At 45.9% G+C, this 23,504-nt stretch overlaps 1 protein-coding gene and 1 pseudogene across 1 annotated transcript; both read left to right on the top strand.

The window, feature by feature from the left end:
* Positions 1-2,548: 2,548 nt before the first annotated feature.
* On the top strand, positions 2,549-11,880 carry ankrd67 (ankyrin repeat domain 67). The gene is made up of 3 exons (XM_085990358.1): positions 2,549-2,807; positions 4,179-4,755; positions 10,175-11,880. The coding sequence occupies exons 1-3, from the start codon at positions 2,551-2,553 to the stop codon at positions 10,604-10,606; spliced, it is 1,266 nt and encodes a 421-aa protein (XP_085846484.1). The 5' UTR covers positions 2,549-2,550; the 3' UTR covers positions 10,607-11,880.
* Positions 10,613-15,721, top strand: LOC147115787 (uncharacterized; annotated as a pseudogene).
* The last annotated feature ends 7,783 nt before the right edge of the window (positions 15,722-23,504 follow it).

Here is a 23,504-nt window from a genome sequence, read left to right as displayed (position 1 = left end):
TTTGCTACAGGCCTGGGAAGATGCTGGCTAATGCTGATGCTCTGAGTCGCTTGCCTTTGAACCGGCCGATGGGCACTGGAGCCGGGTGGTGGGGGCAACACTGTTGGCAGTGATGGCCTTGGTAATGTGGTCCCTTATCGTTCTTTCTGGAGGGCCTCCTGGCCCCTGTGGGTAGAGGAACTCTCTTGCAGTGTTGACCACCTGCACAAAGCTGGAGTGCTGCGTGCAAGACCCTGGGTGCCCCTTCCCTGGCTTGCTGACCAATTTGTGTTGGTGCTGAAGCACTTTTATCATTTTTTAAGGTTTGGAAGGGAATTCAGCTTAAAGTGCACATACTCGATGGGTCGAATGGCCTCCTTCTGTGCCGTATGACTCTATGACTATGACTAAGTGCTGAAGAATCCCATTTGGGACATCTTTTTACTGGTAATTTTTTATTAAAAGGCAGTAAGGGTTGAAAGTTGCATTTTTTTCACCGCATTATAATTTTTATTAGTTCTGAATGCATTGCCCCCTTTAATTCATAGCCCCTTTAATTTCCCACAATGCCTTGCAAACTCCACAGCCTCGCTCCCACAGGCTGTAAGAAGCTGCAACACCGACTGTGGGCGGGAACTTCGGGTCGGAGGCCTCTATTAACGCCACCAGGAGGGTGTTGCATGCTAAGTTAGCGCTGCGCTCCACATCACCAACCCCAAGTGGGAATTTTTCACCAGTAGCGCTGTGGCCATTTTCAGCGGCCATTAACTCGATTTGCCGGTGACATCCCAAATCTGTTGGCACACAAGAATTTCTCCCCCTACATGTCCTAAGACCCTATTTTGCCTTTACCACCCCCACTAAAGATTATGGGCTAGAAATTCAGTAGGCTTTGCGCCCAGTTTTCGCCCAAAGAGGGCTTTTGCGCCACTTGCTGAGATTGCGCCGATATTCAGCACTGCGGTAATGGCGGCGTTAGCCAGTAGCGCTGCGCTGCCACCGATGACGTCATCAGTGTGCGCAGTGCCCCGCTACCGCCCCGCTACCGCCCCGCTACCGGCCCGCTACCGGCCCGACCGCCATATTTAGTTGCGGCCGCCTCTTCCGCAGCGGCCGCAAACAGTGATCTGAAAACGGGGCCGTCCTGCAGCCTTAGCGGGGCGAGTTAAGGCGGCCTTCACCTACAATACTGGCCTTACAATGCATGCTTCAGTGTCAGTGAATGTGTGACTGAATAGGGTGGGGTCTAAAGGAAGGATAAGTACGGTGCTAACCCTGAGCTGGGCTCAGGTCTCCAACTTCCTCAGCTCCTGCTTCCTTTTCAAAGTTCTGTCTCTCTGTATTTGGAGACGCTGCTCCTCAAAAATAGGAAAAGGAGGTACTTTGGTCAGTCCTCCTCTCGTTCGCTTTCTCTCCCTCTTGTTGACGTTGGCATCATCACATACATTGAAACTCATATATCAGGGTGCTATCTACAGGTAATGGATTGTGCAGGTGATGTACAAGGAAGAAATTGGCAAGGTGTTTCATTATTCCGGTTCCTACTGAAGGAGGTGGTGCTAGGAAAGAAAGGTACTGAAATGTGAACGGTGCAGCATGGACAATCATGGGAGGTCAGAAGTCCCTAGCTTGCTACTCATGCTGGGTCATTGAACTTTTTCAGGCACCAAATCCAGTGCTGGTGGAATTGATTTGATCAACCACTTCCCACCAAGCCTTCTGCCTCACCCGTTGGCTGTCCTGATGGCCATCAGAGAAAATATTACAGTCACTTCCTGTGCTGCACTTACTGCAGTAAGATTTCGACAGCCTCCTCCTCAAAGCGAGAGGCCCTGCTGTTGCCAAGACTGTTTCAAGACATGTTCCTCAGCTTTTCCACTGCATCGGAAACAAACACTTAAAAAAAAAATTAGTGCCCTTAATAGGCAAGCACTAAATAGGTAGCAGTAATTCTGTGTGGCATCCGCCCCGTGATGTTGATGCACTAAACCCAGAAATACAGCTCAGTTCAGCAGACTTCAAGTCGCGCATATTCAAACCATGAACTGCATAATTTATGCTGGGGCACTTGGTTAAGAGGTAAGGTCTGTCTCATCTTATTTTCAAAGCACTCATTTATCGACTTTTCTCATGGCAAGTGTTTTACTTCCAGCAACAAGTGGCAATTACATCACAACAATTATCGTTTATGGTCATCCAATGTGGCAACTTGAAGATTTCCTCTGTTTTATGATGCTATCTTGCTAGGCTTGTATATTCTTGGTAGGCATGAATGGACTAATGTAACTGTATATCTTTAAGCTGTCTTCCATAAATCTATCCCCTAATGTTCAGTAAAGTTTACATCTCACAGCAGCATTGGTAGTCTACATAGTTAACACTTGATGAATTGAAGTGGCAGAAATAGACTGCCTGCTCCATTTAATCAACCTCTCACTTCAGGCCATGAAGGTGCCCAGAGTTCTGTTAAATCTCACTGCACTAAACTGATTCTAATGTGATCATTTTATTGTTTACTTTTTTTTTCAATAGTTGCATTGGTCAGATAATATTTCTTTTCCAGAATCTGCCATGTCAGCCCTTTCAGAGATAACGTGGAAGTGGATGGAGTTACACGATTCAGTTTCCTCCTCCAGTGCTGTGAGAACAAGCAAGAACATCAAGGCTGCAGATGTGAATCAACCTCAGCAGGGAAGATGCATCCCTTTATGCCCTTCCTTGGGACAGATATCTGGGGACAGAATAGAGATGTTGCCTGTTGCAAACAAGGAAATAAATATGGAAGCAGTTCAAAGCCAATTGGCTGCAAAAACATCTGTAGATTCTAAGTATGTTGCACTCTCTTCAAACTAATAAAATATTACTGAAGTACTGGCCATGAATTCTACATAATTTCAAAGAGCATATTAAATAAAAGAAGAAAAATAACTGCAGTAACAGAATTTCTAAATAAAAACATTTCAGAAAGTTAGACTCCAAAATAGGATAACTGAGTTAAATTCCCATTCATCATTCTCAGCTAACTCAAAGTAAACCAGGCATTGGACCTGAGACTTTCCTCTTCAGTATAGCTCAGCAACAGGCCAAATAATGAATTTACCCTTTAAACTATCACCAGAGTTTGATTCTGTATTTGTATAAATAAGCTATGACTATGAGCAAGCACACTTCTCTAATTCTACATAAGATTGATATTGTTAATGTTGGGGAGTATTAATTGCAGTTCATTGTTACTGAGCCATTTAGGTATGCACTACTTGGCCTTACTTTCATAGGTTAGTATTTATTGACCTGGAATTTGCGGTCAGTGGTGAAGCAAAGGCGTTCGCTGCTGGCCCCGAAGAAAGCTGCCCACAGAGATCTCGTGATCTCTGTGCCGAGAAGTTTGCCGTTTTTGATGCATAAGTGATTTCAGTGCAATATAGTGGGGATTCCTTAATGCGATCTGCTGTGATGTCAACAATCTGTCCAAGTAGCCAATTACATTGCCGAATTCTCACAGGCAGGGAACCAGGAAATGAGAACCTGCTTTTATCCCAACTTTTTAAATATGTTACAGAGAGCAAAACAAAGATTGGGGCTCTCACATGGGGATAAGGAAGAACCTGAAGTATCATGAACAAACTTTTAAAAAATATTTCTAAAGTTTCTTAAAAATTGTAAATTTTATCATAATGGAGAAATTTGACACTCCACAAAATTAAAATTAGTTTTTCAGGGCCATAACATTTGTTCAGCAGTCGATACATTGTTAAAACTCCAGTTACACCTAATCCAACAAGGCCTAACATTTAATGGGGTATTTAACAGTGAAATTACTGCGGAAAAGCCCACGTTTTTGTCAGTTTCACTGATTGCCGGCTACTTTCGGCGGGGGTGGTGGGTGGGGGGCATAGTGCAGCCAGTGTCAGAGCAGGGAATGACTGACCGCAACTTCAGGATTTCTGCATTTAGATGCGCATGCGCTACATCCTGAAGTTGTGGTCAGTTTCAAAGGAGTAGTGACGCGAACACTGTTAGTTCGTCATTATTACCCACCGCAAATTCTGGTCCATTGTTTATGGAATGTGCTTGGTATCATTGCCTAGAGATTATAGAATTTTTAATGTCTTCAAATTAATCTTCATACATATAATTTATGTACTATTTGTGTATCATGAATGTCACATTAAATACTGATATTCATGTAATTGTCACAGGGCTCCAGTTTTGAATGATGAGTGCAAGAATAATTTGGGCTGGACTCCACTCCACCATGCTGCATTCTGTGGACATATTACTTTGGTCAAGTATCTTCTTCACAGGCGTGCAGCTATCAACAGCAGGAGTAAGTATCATTACACTGCAATGCACAGAGCTGCTTGGAATGGACATACTGATACAGTGGATTACCTTTTACACCGTGGAGCCCTGCTTGAGCCCCAAACCCGCTGTGGAGCAAGCCCACTTCACTGCACTGCAGCTAATGGTTATTTAAGTACTGCCCAGCTGCTACTAAAATATGGGGCCTCTGCAGACATTAAAGATAACAATAGGTGGACTCCATTACACTTGGCCTGCGCGAGTGGGCATATCGATGTTATTGAACTGTTGCTAATGGGGGGATCTGCACTGGATGAGAGAACAGACTATGGTATGACTCCACTGCATTTGGCAGTTGAGGCTGGCAATGTCAAGGCCACCTACTGTTTATTGAAGAAAGGAGCAGACATAGATGCTAGGGATGAAAATAACCAAACTGCTCTGCACAAAGCTGCTGCAAATGGAAGCATAGAGGTAAGATTGCATGTAACTGAAAAATCTGAGAGTTGTTGGGCAACAGAGAAGAGAGCTCCTGTGCCCCTGGAACCATACTGCAGCATGAATTAGCATCTTTACAATAGACAATGGAGAGGGAGAAAATTTACCTATTTACAGAGCTATGTCATATTAATGTTGCACTGTCTATTTTGTTAAAGTATAAGAGTATCTCTAACTGTTCCTAAGTACAATACTACAGTGTAGTAAATGATACCAGAATGGAAGACCTTCATATTCTGGTCTGGAAATAAGCAAGTAAGAAAGAAAAAATTCTCAAGTTTCATGTTGAAAATGTTTTGAAGATTTACTTGTAGGGTAAACTTTTATCTCATGCTCAGTAAAATAAATCTTGCTCTGTAGCGCTCATGAATTTCATGTGCCCTACATTTTCCATGTTTATGAAATTATGCTCAATATTTTGAGTAGAAAGTGTTATGGAATTGCATTGCAGTTGAACTTTTTGAGGAGGTCCCGAGCATGATGGATAGAGGAGTTTCTATGGATGTTGTTTGTATGAACTTCTAAGAGGCATTTGATAAAGTTCTGCACAAGAGATTATCAGCAAAAATGCAAGCGCACGGAATTGGAGGTAACCCTGTGGCATGGGTCGGAGGTAGGAGACAGATGGTAAGGATAAAAGGTTCGTTCTCTGATTAGCAGCATGTGACAAGTGATGCTCCCTAGGTATCTACTGGTGCCTCATCTTTTCGCCATATATATCAATGACTTGGATGAAGGGATAGAGACTTGTATATCCAAATTTGGAGATGACACTAAGTTAGGAGACACAGTAAGTTGCGTAGATGGGAGCATAAAGTTACAAAGGGGCGTAGGCAGTCCAGGTGAGTGGGCAAAACTGTGGTGGATGGAACTTAATGTAGGCAAGTGTGAGGTCATATACTTTGAATCCAAGAAAGAAAAATCAGAATATTTTCCTAATGGTGAGAGACTAGGAGCAGTGAAGGTGCGAAGGGTGTTCATGTGCACAGATCACTAAAAGCTAATGCACAGGTACAAAAAGCCCAATGGAATATTGGCCTTTATCTCGAGAAGGTTGGAATACAAAAGTTATGAAATGATGCTTCAGTTGTGCAGAGCCTTGGTCAGACCCATCTGGAGTACTGCATTCAGTTTTGGGCACTAAACTTCAGGAAAGATAGATTGGCCTTGGATGGGGAACAGCATAGATTAATCAGATTGATACCAGGTCTTAAAGAGTTGAATTATGAGAACAGGTTGCATACACTTGGTTTATATTCCTTTGAGGTTAGAAGGTTGAGGGGTGATGTAATCCAGTTCTTCAAAGCGATAAAGGATTTGATAGGGCAGATACTGAGAAACTATTTTATCTGGTGGAGGAATCCAGAACAAGGGGCATAATCTTAAAATTAGAGCTAGGCCATTTAGGAGTAAAATCAAGAAGCACTTTTTTTCATGAAGCGTAATGGAAATCTGGAACTCTGTCTCCCAAATGTCTGGATGCTGGTCAATTGAAATTTTCAAGACTGAGATCAATAGAATTTTGTTAGGTAAGGGTATCAAGGGATATAGAGCAAAGGCATGTAAATGAAGTTGAGGTACAGATCAACCATGATATAATTGAATGGCCTATTCCTGTTCCTATGCAGTTAGCACAGACTAAAAGGATCTAGATGAGTTCTTGTGAGCAGAGTTGGCCTGGAGATGGTGCTGTTGTATAGAAGCACACAACTAGAAAAACTGGCCTGGGTGATGCAATATTTGTTAAATGTATCTGGAATGCACTATCTGAAAAGGTGGTGGAAGCAGATTCAATGGTAACTTTCAAAAGGGAGTTGCATATATACTTGAAAAGGAGAAATTTGCAGGACTATGAGCAAAGAGCAGGGGAGTGGGATTAATTGGATAGCTTTTCAAAGAGCCTGCACAGACACAATGGGACAAATGGTCTCCTTCTGTGCTGTATGATTCTATGATTCTAATTTGTATGTATCATGATTATTTTAATTTACAGTATTTGATAATGGTCCTATACACATGAAGACACCATAGATTAATTAAATTTTGGCCTTTTTTGATAGCACAGTGGGTGAATATACTTATATATTGAGCCATATAAGAGAGTAAGGACTCGGGTTCAATCCCTCACCTATGCTGAGTTAGCTGAACAAAGCTTGTTAAGTAGCCTACTAACACTTAGGTCTAGAAATTTGAAGGTGCCACACCCATTTTGCAGGTGCTAAACAGGTGCCTAAACCTCCAATATGGCGGGCAGGGAGCATCACATCCACCCTCCCGTTTGTGACCTCGATAACCACTCCCCCCGCCCCCCCGGTCATGACCTTGACCCCACCCCTCCCTCCCCGCCCCCATCATTACATTGACAACACCGATCCTGGCCCATTAACTGCAAATAACAAATATCTTCCAGCTCTCCCATGGGGGTTTGTCTGTGCCTGCTCCTTTAATGGTGCTGCTCCCTTTAAGGCACGAATTGCACCCAGACGTCTTGACCATGCACCCAATAGAGCACCTCCAGCAGTGCCTAAAGTTGGCTTTCTTCATTATAACGAGGCTGCCAGGAAGTCTTAGTGCTCTACGATTTACCTGGGGCAAACTCACTTCTAGTGCATTGCATCTAATGTGCCACTAAACAGCGCCTGTCCAGGAAAATTACCCCTTGCCTATTCAAGAGCTCTTTCTATTTTTGGTGTCCACTCTAGTTACCTCATTTACTGCCTATTTTACACTGTCGCCTCAGTTTCACTGACTAACACTTATGGAAGAACAGCTGCTGATGCACTTGCTTATTGCAACTTTTTTTTTAATTTCAGATTTCCAGCATTTGCATTTTTTTCCTTTTAATCACTTAATCGTTTCACAGTGTACAACTGAGGCATCATGTTGGGTGCATTGATTCACACATCAAGCCTGTACCTATGCATCTCAGTGCAGCAATATAAAATATTTTGTTACATTTCTCTTTCTTGTGCAATAGTAAAACTAACATATTGGCAACAGAAAGCTGCAGCACTTTCTGAAATCTAAACCAACCTCATAGAAGATGGCAACATTATCAGCAAACCCGAAACCCAGTCTGACATCAATCAGTGTGTTTTTTCAGTAAACCACTCTCAGTAGATTGTCTAGTGTATAGAATATGGACACAGGGCAGAACTTCATTCACGAGTTGAGATGCTTGCCTTATTTCCCTGCTGTGTCAGGCTATAGCTGCAGTGCCATCTTTATTTTCTACAGGGATCAGACACTTCAAATACATAATCACCACAAGCAAGTGGATGAGGCATTGTGCTTCTCAACAGTGACATCACTTAAATTTTTTTTATTCATTCATGGGATCTGGGCGTTGCTAGCATGGCCAGCATTTATTGCCCATCCCTAATTGCCCTTGAGAAGGTGGTGGTGAGCCACCTTCTTGAACCGCTGCAGTCCGTGAGGTGAAGGTACTCCCACAGTGCTGTTAAGGAGGGAGTTCCAGGATTTTGACCCCGCAACGATGAAGGATCCGTGATATACTTCGAAGTCAGGATGGTGTGTGACTTGGAGGGGAAATTGGAGGTGGTGGTGTTCCCATGCACCTGCTGCCCTTGTCCTTCTAGGTGGTAGAGGTCACGGGTTTGGGAAGTGCTGCCGAAGAAGCCTTGGCGAGTTGCTGCAGTGCATCTTATAGATAATACACACTGCAGCCACGGTACACTGGTGGTGAAGGGAGTGAATGTTTAAGATGGGGGATGGTGTGCCAATCAAGTGGGCTGCTTTGTCCTGGATGGTGTCGAGCTTCTTGAGTGTTGTTGCAGCTGCACTCATCCAGGCAAGTGGAGAGTATTCCATCACACTCCTGACTTGTGCCTGGTAGAAGGCGGAAAGGCTTTGGGGAGTCAGGAGGTGAGATATTCGCCGCAGAATACCTATCCTCTGACCTGCTCTTGTTGCCACAGTATTTATGTGGCTGGTTCAGTTAAGTTTCTGGTCAATGCTGACCCCCAGGATGTTGATGGTGGGGGATTCGGCGAGGCTAATGCCATTGAATGTCAAGGGGCGGTGGTTAGACTCTCACTTGTTGGAGATAGTCATTGCCTGGTACTTGTGTGGTGCGAATGTTACCTGTCACTTATCAGCCCAAGCCTGAATGTCGTCCAGGTCTTGTTGCTTGCGGGCATGGACTGCTTCATTATCTGAGGAGTTGCGAATGGCACTGAACACTGTGCAGTCATCAGCGAACATCCCCATTTCTGACCTTATGTTGGAGGGAAGGTCACTGATAAAGCAGCTGAAGATGGTTGGGCCTAGGACACTGCCCTGAGGAACTCCTGCAGCGATGTCCTGGTGCTGAGATGATTGACCTTCAACCACCACAACCATCTTCCTTTGTGCTAGGTATGACTCCAGCCAGTGGAGAGTTACTCCCCCCCCCCCCGATTCCCATTGACTTCAGTTTTACTAGGGCTCCATGATGCCGCACTCAGTCAAATGCTGCCTTGATGTCAAGGGCAGTCACTCTCACCTCACCTCTGGAATTCAGCTCCTTTGTCCATGTTTGGACCAAGGCTGTAATGAGGTCTGGAGCCGAGTGGTCCTGGCGGAACGCAAACTGGGCATCAGTGAGCAGGTTATTGGTGAGGTCGACTAGGCTGGGTGTGCCGTTGTCGTGTCTGTATCCGGTGCCAAGGTCGATGCCGGGTGGTCCGTCCAGTTTTATTCTTATTATTATTGTTTCTTGTAGTGGCTTTTTACAACTGAGTGGCTTGCTAGGCCATTTCAGAAATGCTACCTGAAGACTAAAAATAAGTGTCTGCATGGGCTGTAATTCTACATTCTGATTGCTGCATTTTCATTACAAAAGAACTGTTGATGTTTTGAGCAATTAGGTAGGTGAGACTAATGCTTAAAAATGTGCTGCAAAATTGGCTGCCATCATTTTCACTTTAGTGTAACTTGTACTGTGGATACCAATTAGATATTTTGATAAATGAAAAAAACTTTGTGAGACGACTTGCACACAAAATATCTTTGTGAAGTGTGAAATTTATGGCCTTAGGTGGCTCGTAAAATATGTGGTGCAGCCTTTAAGATGATGAAGATCTTCGATTCCTTTCAAAACTAACATCCCAAATGCTATGCAGTAGTTACTACACAAAGGACACCCTAAAATAACATTGCCTCAATCACCCCATCTTATTTCAGACATAAGTTTAAATACCAGAATAATATCTCGGCTGTTCAGTGCTCTGTTCCGTGTGTACTAAAGTGTTTTTCAACTTTTTGGTCGATCATCAGAATAAGGAGGCAAAGCTTGAGTGTAAGCTGTTAAAATATCTGTTGTCTATGTTTTCTGAGAGACTGCGGGTAACATTATGCGTAGTCAATATTTATTTACTTGCTTATCTTTCTTTAGATCTTGCAGCTGCTACTGACAGAAAATGCCACAGTGGATGCTTCAGATGGAAACCAGCTCATGCCTCTGCACAGAGCTGCAGCTAGTGGAACTGTTGCTGTTCATTTGTTGTTGCAATTTGGTGCTTCCATTGACAGCAAAGATGCACTGCAGATGACGGCTCTGCATCAAGCTGCTTTCCAAGGTCACGTGGCAGAGACTAGGATTCTAATTCAGCATGGTGCTGATATTCATGCCAGAAGCTGGATGGATAAAACTCCTTTACATCTGGCTGCAGAGAAGGGCCACTGTCATGTTGTACAACTACTAATTAGTAATGGGGCTGATTTGCTAGCCAAAACAAAGTGGAATGAAACAGCAGCTGATCTTGCCTTAGAAAGAAAACAGAAAAAGGTCCTTAATGTACTGAGAGGACAACATATAAAACAATGAGTGACAATGTGTACAGCTAGGACAATACAAACTCAATGCACTATTTTTCATAAAAAGAAACGTATGTCATCATATGCATATATGATATACATAAACACTTAGAGTTGCTGTAGGGGTTAATTAATAATCTTGTTGTGCGGGGTCCTTTAGGGAAGAGTGACCATAACATGATAGAATTCTTCATTAAGCTGGAAAGTGAAGTAGTCCAATCCGAAACTAGGGTCCTAAATCTAAACAAAGGAAACTACGAAGGTATGAGGAGTGAGTTGGCTATGATAGATTGGGGAGCTTCATTAAAAGGCAGGACAGTGGATCGGCAATGGCTAACATTTAAGGAATTAATGCATGAATTGCAACAGTTATACATTCCTTTCTGGTGCAAAAACACAAAAGGAAAAGCGGCCCAACCATGGCTAACAAAAGAAATTAAGGATAGTATTAGATCCAAAAAGGAGTCATATAAAGTTGCCAGAAAAAGTAGCAAGCCAGAGGATTGGGAGCAGTTTAGAGTTCAACAAAAAAGGACCAAGAGATTGATTAGGAGGGGAAAAATACCGGTTAGCCTAACATCAGTAGTAGGGAAAATGCTAGAGTCTATTATAAAGGATGTGATAGCAGGACACTTAGGAAATATCAACGGGTTTAGACAAAGTCAACATGGATTTATGAAAGGGAAATCGTGTTTGACAAACCTACTGGAGTTTTTTGAGGGTATAACTGGTGGAATAGATAAGGGAGAACCAGTGGATGTGGTGTATTTGGATTTTCAGAAGGCCTTTGATAAAGTCCCATGTAAGAGGTTAATGTGCAAAATAAAAGCAAATGGGATTGGGGGTAATATACTGGCATGGATTGAAAATTGGTTAACAGGCAGGTAACAGAGAGTAGGAATAAATTAGTCTTTTTCGGGGTGGCAGGCAGTGACTAGTGGGGTACAGCAGTGATCAGTGCTTGGGCCCCAGCTATTCACAATGGCCCAGTAATTCCTGTCGGGGGCTTGCCGCGTGTGCAAGCCCCCGATGTGCACTTACCCGGCGCGCCGACATCTGAAACCTGGCCCGCAGTGGATTTCCTGTAAGTGGCCCGGTTCTGATCTCGGCGCGCTGTGCTAACCTGACCCAGCGGCGTAGTTAGTGCCATGTGCCGGCTGGGATCAGGTGAGCACTGTTCAGCCAATCAGGGGAGGGGAAACTTCATTCATAAGTTTGATAGTAAAGACTGTCAAACTCATGAAAAGTACGGCACCCCAAAACACTACTTAAACTTTAAATAAAATTTTAAAAAGCATCCCAATAATTAAATTAACTATGAATAACTTTAAAAAACTATTTTAAACAATTAATCAAATTTTTGAAAAAAATAAGTTTAAAAAAAATAGGGTCTAAAACTAAACTTACCTTACTGTAGATTCTTTAAAAATAATAAACCTGTGGAAAAAAAAATTCTAAATTGTACTAAAAGACCACTTACCTGTAAAACTAAGTACTTACGTGTGGTTTTTCAATGCGTAAAAACCGGAGCCCTTTACACATGCGCAAATCTGTAAAAATACAGGAAATCCAAGTCGCACGCGCTGCCCAATACCGCGCATGCGTTCAGCCTCTTAACCCCTTGGGTCAGAGGACAGGAAATGCCGGTTTTCAGCGCATGCGCTGTGCATGCTGAAAACCGGCAATTCCTCCTGGCACACGCGTGAGTACCCTGTCCGTACTCACGCGTTGTGACAGGAATTACTGGGCCAATATATATCAACGATTTGGATCAGGGAACCAAATGTAATATTTCCAAGTTTGCTGACGACATGAAACGGATTGTGAGTTGTGAGGAGGATGCAAAGAGACTTCAAGGCGATTTAGACAAGTTGAATGAGTGGATAAATACATGGCAGATGCAGTATAACGTGGATAAATGTGAAGTTATCCACTTCGGTAGGGAAAACAGAAAAGTAGAGTATTATTTAAATGGTGATAGATTGGGAAATGTTGATGTACAAAGGGACCCGGGTGTCCTTGTACACCAGTGTAGGGGGTTTCTCTTGCTTGCTCTGGTCTCCTGCCAGGCTTCTTGCAATAATTACCCGTGAGTGGTTCGACCCACTCGCCCCTACGGTTCTAGACCTTGGACTTAGGTGCAGGGAGCTGTAGTAGTGCAGAAAAACTCAATAGACCAGGTCGAATAGCACGAAATGGATGCCTTTATTGAACAGTTTGCAGCATTATAAAATACATGTCATATGCACAGATTAAAGCAACGACAAGCATGCACACATCTATAAACTTAACTCTATAGAAATGGGGAACACACGGCACATCGTGAAAGGGGTAACACATTACAATTACCCTTAACCCCCTCCCCTAAACCTAACTAAGTTTTGATTTGAGGGACTCGGGATCATGCTCACCACTTTAAGAATTGCAAAAAAGGCTTTGCAGCCTTTCGACACAGCTTTCCGTCGTCACGTGGGTTTGGAAGCTTCTGGCGCAGCTTGTTTTCCACTTGGTTCTCCTGCGATGTAGGCAGCCGGTACAGCCTTGGTGAGCGCTCGCCACGGATGGATCCGTTACCGATGTGATGTTGAAGAACTGGATCCTGGGCTCCGGGACCTGAGTGTCTTCTTCTCCGGCCTGGGTCGTCGATGATCTCCCGACAAAAGTACCCGGGCCTCCCTCGTCGTCTTCCCGTCGTGGCCGGGCCTTGCCTGGCCGAGCTGGCTTCCAAGCCGAATTCTTCTCGTCGTCTTCTCGTCGTGGCCGGGCCTTGCCTGGCCGAACACCGAACACGTTCTGAACCGAAATTGTTCCGAAGGTCCGAACCGAAGTGCTGTTTAACCGAAGAGTCTGTCCCGAAGCGTTTTTGAACCGAAGGAGAACACACTGATGGACTTTACTCAATCCACAGTTATACTTTTTTGGAACATTCTTATCTCCTGCCAAATCATAGTCCTGTCTTTGTAATAATTTTGGCGGGCAGAACTCTCTGCAGGGGTGTTTTGTCTTCATAACGGGAGTTGGTGATAGCTTAACTGGCCTTTCTGGGCCGATAATGTCTTTGCTTTGTTACCGTAACTTGGTTTGTATATTGATCGGTCTGGAGATTGCCCTTGATGGCTGTTAAACGGCTTCTCTTTGTACAGTGTAATGGGTTTAAGTGTTCGTTCAATTGTCCGCCCATTTCTTGATGGGTCTCATCCTGCCACCCAAATCTGTCCTGTACTTATAATCTAATCAATATGTATGCTCAGTTCCATGAGTTTCGGCTTCCCGAAACTGGTTTTTCGCGGGCTTTTAATGCCCTCAATCCACAAGCCTGCCTGGCTTGCAGTAACAGAAATTCAAATGGTCCCAGAAGCTGGTCACGGGGTCTGGCGGCCATTTTGTGTGCCCTTTTATCAAAGGTTTCTCTGTAAAAGCTTCTTTTGGTCAATAAAGCTGTTTTATTAACCCTATTTTCCTACGTGATTATTTAATGAAAAATTTCGCGAATCTTACACCAGTCACTGAAAGCAAACATGCAGGTGCAGCAAGCAGTTAGGAAGGCAAATCGTATGTTGGCCTTCATTGCAAGAGGATTTGAGTACAGGAGCAAGGATGTCTTACTACAGTTATACAGGGCCTTGGTGAGACCACACCTGGAGTACTTTGTGCAGTTTTGGTCTCCTTACCTAAGAAAGGATATACTTGCCATAGAGGGAGTGCAGCAAAGGTTCACCAGACTGATTCCTGGGATGGCAGGACTGTCATATGAGGAGAGATTGGGTCAACTAGGCCTGTATTCACTAGAGTTTAGAAGAATGAGAGGGGATCTCATTGAAACGTATAAAGTTCTGACAGGGCTAGACAGACTGGATGCAGGGAGGATGTTTCCCCTGGCTGGGGGCTCTAGAACGAGGGGCCACAGTCTCAGGATACAGGGTAGGACATTTAGGACTGAGATGAGGAGAAATTTCTTCACTCAGAGGGTAGTGAACCTGTGGAATTCTCTAAAACAGAAGGCTGTGGAGGCCAAGTCACTGAATATATTTAAGAAGGAGATAGATAGATTTCTAGACACAAAAGGCATCAGATGGTATGGGGAAAGAGAGGGAATATGGTATTGAGATAGAGGATCAGCCATGATCATATTGAATGGCGGAGCAGGCTCGAAGGGCCGAATGGCCTACTCCTGCTCCTATTTTTCTATGTTTCTATCCCTGTGAAGCAGCACACAGCACAATCTTCAACCCCTTCTCTGTCTCCTTGATCCCAAGAGGGTAATACCCATTCTTAACTTGTACCCTCCTTTCCTGCAAATCCATCCACAGCAATGGGAGGTGGACGAGGACAAAAATGATGAGGAGAAAGAGACATGAAGCTTCTGCCTCGTGGAAAATGGGGATGATGAAGATCGATAGGCAATCAAGGCGAAGCCCAAAACTGAGTTCCTGTACTGAAATCCTACCCCTCGATCCTCTGCTATCACCCCACTGACTTCATCATATATACCATTTGCTTTTCCCACACACCTGCTCAGATACTTTCACCAGGAGAATTAGATGATGTTAGTGAGGATGTGGCATTAGTGATTAAGAGCATAAGGGAGCCAGAGGAGTGTTGAGGAGGTGCCAATTTCCCATGGAGGCAATGAAGAAGGCTGCCCACGGCTTCAGAGGAGTGCGGCCAGAACTCATGGGTACTCACCTGACAAGAAGCATGTCCAAGAAACATCACACCTATGTGCCTGCTCTGAGATCAGTATTCAAGGATGTGTGGCAACTGACAAGTATGATTCTAAAGTCTACAGCTCTCATTTTCAGCATCAGGGAAGCTTTTTCTTCACTGCAGATATCAATGAAGTGTGTGGCAGCTTCATTGGAATCTGCAGCAGACCCCCACCTAAGAAGCAGCCAGGTACCACTCAGTGCTCCACCTCCATGGAAGCTCAGACTGCAGTTCTGGTGGCAGTAGGGGACAGAATAAACATTACCATGCATACTATTTTGCAGGCCTTGGCAGTTGGGATGCAGGTTCCTGTCGATCAAGGCAAACACAGATCCAAGGCCCATTGGACTGGGGACAGCTGGAATTGACCTGCCTGAGGCTGTTTCTCAGGAAAGCAGACCATGCCAGGCCTCTAGCCATCCCTCTCAGAGCACCATGCCAGTGGCACATAGGAGGCATCACCAGGCTTCCCTGGCACAGGTACCAGAGATGCAGCCATCGGTAGCTCCCTCCCAGGAGCCAGCTGCCATGAGAGGAGCACTACCTCAGCCCCATTAACTGTTTGCAACACAGGAGCAGCCGAACACCTCTTGTGAGACTAGCCCACAGGTTTCACCTAGGAAAAGCATTAGAATAGGAGAAAGAAAGGCATGTTTCACCACTCAAGGTAAGCACAATGTCAAAAAAGAGTAGGTTGTCTTGTGCTCACTTTGGACATTGTATTAAAAGCGAATGTGCACGTATGTCATGCTTTATTATTTATGGAGATTAGAGTTATACAGGAAAGGGTACAGTTATTTTGCAATAACAAGAACATAAGAACATAAGAAATAGGAGCCGGAATAGGTCATGTGGCTCCTCGAGCCTGCTCCGCCATTCAATAAGATCATGGCTGATCTTCTACATCAACTCCACTTTCCTGCCCTAACCCCATAACCCTTGATTCCCTTAGTGCTTGAAAATCTATCGATCTCAGCCTTAAATATACTCAACGACTGAGCCTCCACAGCCCTCTAAGGTAGAGAATTCCAAAGATACGCAACCCTCTAAGTGAAGAAATTTCTCCTCATCTCAGTCCTAAATGGCTGACCCTGCATCCAGAGATTGTGACCCCCCTAGTTCTGGACTCTCGAGCCAGGGGAAACATCCTTCCAGCATCTACATTGTCAAGCCCTCTAAGAATTTTATATGTTTCAATGAGATTAACTTTCATTCTTCTAAACTCCAGAGAATATAGGCCCATTCTACTCAATCTCTCCTCATAGGACAGCCCTCTCATCCCAGGAATCAATCTAGTGAACCTTTGTTGCACCCCCTCTAACGCAGGGAAGGAGACAAAAATTCCAGGCGTGGTCTCACCAAAGCCCTATATAATTGCAGCAAGGTTTCCTTACTCTTATACTCCAACACCCTTGCAATAAAGGCTAACATATCATTTGCCTTGTAATTGCTTGCTGTACCTGCATGTTGTGCTGACTTATTCAATCTGGTGATTATTATTGTCATGGTCATGTAGGGGCAAAGAGGTCTGATGTATTGCCATGTTCTAGGATGGATACTGGGTTGAAGGATCAGTTCATATCCTCTTGCTTATTGTGGGTAATGCTGCGGGAGCTGTGCTAATAGATTTATAAATATAGATAAAGGTATTAGCAAATCTCCTGTTTGATTGCTCAGGGTGAGTTGGAGGATTAGTGCCCTCCATTCATTGGGGTAATTTTCACTTTGGATTTGGGCAGAGAACTGGAGGTTATGGATCGGCCATCCATTATGCCCTCCGTCTGATTTTCCTTTCCATTGAAGGGGTATATAACAGGTGGCCGATCCAGTTTTTTTCCCTCCGCCAAAGTGAAAATTATCCCTATGGTCTGTTTCTTGATCCCCATTCCAATCTAATTGTTCCCTTGTTAAAGGTAAATACCAGTTTTTTCTTTCCTTTTTCAACCCGGATCCCTCAAAACTGCCCAACGCATTACCGGCACCCGGCTACCGACCATAGAGCACATATACCAGAAACGCTGTTTACGGAGGTCACGGACCATCATCAAAGACCCTACCCACCCCAGCCACAGTCTGTTCACCCTCCTGCCATCTGGGAGACGCTACAGATGCATTCGCACCCGTACGACCAGATTTAGGAACAGCTTCTTTCCCAGGGCTGTCATCCTACTGAACTCCACAAATAAACTCTAAAGCCTGCACATCTGCCAATGCACTTTATTATGGTTATGTTTATGTTAATGTATTACAAACCAAATGTATGCTGAATGTTTAAATGCCTTAATCTAAATGTACACTCTCGGGAGCCGCAAGCCTACATTTCATTGTGCTGCACTTGTGCACTAACAATGACAATAAAGTTGATTATGATTTTTCTGTGAGATGCAGAATCTGTCTTTCTGAAGCTGTATTCATGAGGAGTTTCATACAGTACTTGTTCTGAACCAATGGACTTTTTACATGCAGTGAACATTTTATGTGTGCAGATAGCACCCTCTGGTGGTAGTTATTGTGTTAACAGTTTGTATGCTGGAAAGGTCATCTGATCTTTCTTCCTGTGTGAGGTCATTTGACCTTTGTTCCTTTCTTCCTGTGTAACACAGGAAGTAGAATTCCAGGAAGAACCTGGCAGTAATGGAGGATTCCATAAGGGTTTTACAATCCAATGTAATCTGATTTCATATTTTAGGCCAAGCACAATATCTGTGAGTATCTTTGTTCCTTAGCACAATAGCAACGTTGTCAGAGTAATATTTTGATAACACTATGTTTATAAAAGGTTAATATTTGATAGTTATAGAAGTTAGTCCAAATGTTAGTTAGTTATACAATTAGTCTATTCTACTGTTGTAAATATGTTTATATCTTATGTAATATCGAATGTATAGTACTCAGTTTATGTACAAAACATACTTTGTCTTTGTTTACAGTTTCACAAATTTGTTCAAGTAAAGCTTCAAAACAGCAATCGGCTTCAGAAGAATTATTTTTGAATAAGTGTTTAACTTGCTGGATAACTAGATAGGAGCACGTCTAGCGCGGCCAGTACAATACTCGTCTCATCAAATTAATAATTGTAATCAGTTGTACTTAGGGATGTACAGGTAAAGATTGCGTCTATCGGTATCTGGTCACTGGTGATGATTTTCTCTGGAACAGAGGCAGGAACTGAACAGGAGATGGAGGATGTGGCGTGGAAGATCATAGTTAATAGAAAAGATGCACGCTCTTATTTAAAGTAAATTACTCAGACATGTAGTAAAATGGTTGAAGTATGTCAATTATTCACACAATTATTCACACAAGGAGCAATCTAGAGTAAAAATACTTAATTGGAGGAGGGCCAATTTCAGTGGGTTGCGAACAGATCTGGCCCGAGTAAATTGGAATCAAAGATTGGCAGGCAAAACTGTAATCGAAAAATGTGCTGCCTTTAAAGAGGAGATGGTTCGGGTACAGTTGAGATGTAGGGGGGTCTTCTTTTAACTGGTTTAAGGTAATTCACCTGGTCTGCAGCCTTTGCCTGCATTCTGACCAATTCCAAGTGAACCAATTTTAAAACAGCGGTTTTGAATCGCTACCCCACCTTCCAGTTCTGACTGCAGGACTTATAATTAATTATATTAAAACGGACACGTGGTTTGGATGAGAGAAAAATCAAGTTTTATTAACTAAAAGAAACTATAATCAAATATCAAACTATACCACACGAACACAGTAATTACAGTAAAATTGCTTAAATGGGGTAATGCAGACGGTAAAAACGAGGGGTAAGTGACTACAATGTTGATTAAACAATCTTAGCAATATCCCCTTAATTACCATCCCCCAAACTCCTTAACTAGGTTGCTTTGCTGAGGAGTCAGAAACTCTGCTCACATGTGGTCCAGCAAAGTGAGAGAGAGAGAGAGAGGGAGAGGCTCACCTGTGGTCCCAGGAAGTAAAGAGAGAGAGTGATAGCTTCTCAGGAGCTATCATATATACCTGGTAAGCACCACCCCCCCCTGCTGTTTGCCTGTCTGGAAGATACGCACCCAAAAAGTTCCAATCCACAAGAGAAAAGCTGTGATTGGCTAACTCAAAGTGGTTGGACTGGGTTAGTGTGCCTGCACTGTGATATACCTATCAATTCATTCCATGAAAAGCGACGAGTTAAGATAGTAACTATAAGTTTTTATTGGCTAAATAACAGAGCCCACCCTCGTGGGTGATCGGTTCCAGCAAGGAAGAATACTAGCCAAGCAATCACCTTTATACCTGGGCAAGCAGGCGGAGCCATGGGCGGAGTCAGCTGAGGTATGCCTAGGTATAACAGCGTGCGAGGCAAGAGGTAACCTTGTGTAGGTGATAACAACAGTGTAACAATAACAGTGGTTTACCACATTCACCCCTTGTTTAAAATTGAGTCCGGCGGGGTGAAGTGTACTACTAGTTCGTGTATGTCAGTCTATCAGGAGGCCTCGTAAGCCTTTCTGACCGGCGCAGCAGCGGCGGCGGTGGTGCAGTATCCAATGTTAATGCTGGTGTCTGCGTGGTCGACGAAGGCCCCTGGGGTTCCGGCATGCCGCCTACAGGAGCTGGATTTGGGGGAGTGGTGGGGGATAACGGTGGTGTCTCAGGGGTGCCCGAGGGTGCGAGGTCTCGCAAGGAGACTGTGTCCTCCCGCCCGTCTGGGTATTCCACATAGGCATACTGGGGGTTGGCATGCAGGAGGTTCACCCTCTCGACCAGGGGGTCCATTTTATGGGTCCTCACGTGCTTCCGCAGCAGGACGGGCCCCGGAGAAGTCAGCCATGTTGGTAGCAAAGTTCCCGTAGTCGACTTCCTGGGGAAAACGAACATTTGCTCATGAGGGGTGGCGTTAATGGCAGTACAAAGCAGTGACCGGATGGAATGGAGCGCTGCCGGGAGGACTTCCTGCCAGCGAGAGGTTGGGAGGCCCTTAGACTTTAGGGCTAAGAGGACGGCCTTCCAAACTGTCGCGTTCTCTCTTTCCACCTGGCCGTTCCCCCGGGGGTTGTAGCTGGTGGTCCTGCTCGCAGCAATACCTCTCGCGAGCAGGAACTGGCGAAGTTCCTCGCTCATGAAGGATGAGCCCCGGTCGCTATGTATATAGTTCGGGAACCCGAACAAGGCGAAGAGGTCGTTCAGGCATTTGATGACCATGGTACTGGTCATGTCTGGGCAGGGGATGGCAAAGGGGAAACGGGAGTACTCGTCAATAATGGTGAGGAAGTACACATTACGGTCAGAGGACGGGAGGGGCCCCTTAAAATCGATGCTCAAGCGCTCGAAGGGGCGGATGGCCTTGATCAGGCTTGCTCTGTCCGGCCTATAGAAATGCGGTTTGCATTCGGCACAGACTTGGCAGCTCCTGGTCATGGTCCTGACCTCCTCGATGGAGTAGGGCAGGTTGCGGGCCTTAATGAAGTGGTAAAGTCTAGTGACCCCGGGGTGGCAGAGGTCATTGTGGTGGGTCCGCAGTCTATCAACTTGCGCGTTGGCGCATGTACCTCGTGATAGAGCATCTGGGGGCTCGTTGAGTTTACCAGGCCGGTACAAGATATCGTACTCGTAGGTGGAGAGCTCAATTCTCCACCTCAAGATCTTGTCGTTCTTGATTTTGCCCCTCAGCTTGTTATTAAACATAAAAGCAACCGAACGCTGGTCGGTGAGGAGGGTAAATCGTTTGCCTGCCAGGTAATGCCTCCAGCGTCGTACCGCTTCCACAATCGCCTGGGCCTCCTTCTCGACAGAAGAGTGTCGGATCTCAGGGCCCTGGAGGGTCCTTGAGAAGAAGGCCACAGGTCTCCCCGCCTGGTTAAGGGTTGCAGCTGGGGCGAAGTCGGATGCATCGCTCTCCACTTGGAAAGGGATGGACTCATCCACTGTGTGCATTGTGGCCTTCGCAATGTCTCCTTTTATGAGGGAGAAGGCTGCACATGCTTCTGCTGTCAGGGGGAAGGAGGTGGACTTCATGAGGGGTCTGGCTTTGTCCGCATAATTGGGCACCCATTGGGCATAGTAAGCGAAGAGCCCCAGGGTTCTCTTCAGTGCCTTTTGACAGTGGGGAAGGGGAAGCTCCATGAGGGGGCGCATTCTTTCGGGGTCGGGGCCGATGACTCCGTTCTCTACTACGCAGCCGAGGATGGCAAGGCGCGAGGTGTTAAATATACATTTCTCCTTATTGTAAGTGAGATTCAGCCGTTGGGCCGTACGGAGGAATTTCTCCAGATTAACATCATGGTCCTGCTGGTCGTGGCCGCAGATGGTGACGTTATCTAGATAAGGAAACGTGGCCTGCAGCGCGTTCTGGTCAACCATCCGGTCCATCTCCCTTTGGAAGACCGAAACCCCGTTGGTGACGCCAAAGGGAACCCTAAGGAAGTGGTAGAGGCGGCCATTCGCCTCGAAGGCGGTATACTGGCGGTCCTCAGGGCGGATAGGGAGTTGGTGATAGGCCGACTTAAGGTCGATGGTGGAGAATACCCGGTACTGTGCAATCTGGTTGACCATGTCAGATATGCGGGGAAGGGGGTATGCGTCCAGCTGGGTGTACCGGTTTATGGTTTGGCTGTAGTCGATGACCAGGCGGTTTTTATTGCCGGTCTTAACGACTACGACCTGGGCACGCCAGGGGCTGGTGCTCCCCTCGATGATGCCCTCCTTCAGGAGACGCTGCACCTCAGAGCTAATAAAAGCTCTGTCCCCGGCGCTGTACCGCCTGCTCTTGGTAGCGACGGGTTTACAGTTGCGGGTGAGGTTAGCGAACAAGGAGGGGGGCGGGACTTTGAGAGTGGAGAGGCCGCAGGTGGTATGCAGTGGGCGGTTTAAAAACTGCTGGTTGTAGACTGTGAGTGGGGGGAGGGGTCCACCGTATGCCAAAGTGACACTTTGGAGGTGGCATTGGAAATCCAGCCCTAGTAGGACGGCAGCGCAGAGCTGGGGCAGGACGAGAAGTTTAAAGTTTTTATATTCCGTGCCCCTAACCGACAGGGTCACCACACAGTATCCGCTGACATCTGTTGAATGGGACTTCGACGCCATCGAGATCCAATGGCGCGTTGGCCGGACAGTGAGGGAGTAGCAGCGCACCGTGTCTGGGTGAATAAAACTCTCCGTGCTCCTGCTGTCGAACAGGCAGGTCGTGGCGTGGCCGTTTACCTCGATGTCCATCATGGACCTGGACAGATGATGCAGGAGAGCTTGGTCAAGCGTGACGGAGGCCAGTGTATGGCTGAGTGTGCTGCTGTCGTCGGCAGGTGAGGCGGTGGTTGGGTCTGGAGACAACATGGCGGCCGAGTGCGGCGAACAAAATGGCGGAGAAGATGGCCGCCCCCACGACTCACATGCGGCACTGCTGGCGTCTGTGGCCTTGATCAAAGATGGCCGCCCCCACGACTCACATGAGGCACTGCTGGCGTCTGTGGCCTTGATCAAAGATGGCCACCCCCACAACTCACATGAGGCACTGCTGGCGTCTGTGGCTTTCCCTCTGCAGGCGTTCACGAAGTGGCCTTTTTTTCTGCAGCCGGAGCAGGTCACGTTCCTTGCAGGGCAGCGCGCCCTTTGATGTCTCGCCTGGCCACAGAAATAGCAGCTGGCGGCCTGATCGCGGGGCTCCGCTGCCGCAGCAGGTCCTGGGGGTGGCGGTCCCGATCGATTCCGGGAGACCGACGCCGTAGTAGGTCCCAGGGGCGGCCGTGCGAGGGGTATTGCGGCCGGAGTCGGGCCCGAGTCCCACGGTCGCGCAGCACTGTACGCGGAGTATGCCTCGAGGTCCCGATGGGCCACTTCCAGGGAGCGAGCGAGGGCTGTAGCTGCTTTCAAGTCGAGGTCCTTTGATTCAAGCAGTCTTTGCCGTGAGTAGTCGGACCGAAGGCCTTTCACGAAGGCATCACGGATATTTCCTTCAGCATGTTGTGCAGCCGATACAGCTTTAAAGTCACAGTCCCTGCCGAGTGTTTGTAGCGCCCGTAAAAATTCATCTACAGACTCTCCTGGCTGTTGCGAGCGGGATCTTAGGAGATGTCTGGCATACATTGAATTTACTGGGCTCCGGTACTGCTCTTTTAGCAGGTCGAGGGCCTCCTCGTATGTAGTAAGGTCCCGGATGAGTGCAAATACTTTAGGGCTTACCTGGGCGGTCAGAACTCTTAGTTTGTCGGCTTCCGATGGCACGCCGGAGGCTACCAGGTAGG

Source organism: Somniosus microcephalus, chromosome 6 (genome assembly GCF_052327205.1).
Source record: "Somniosus microcephalus isolate GS21.2 chromosome 6, FLI_Smic_1.0, whole genome shotgun sequence".
Lineage (NCBI taxonomy): Eukaryota > Metazoa > Chordata > Chondrichthyes > Squaliformes > Somniosidae > Somniosus > Somniosus microcephalus.
Note: the sequence above shows the minus strand (reverse complement) of the source record. Positions and strands in the feature narration are given on the sequence as shown.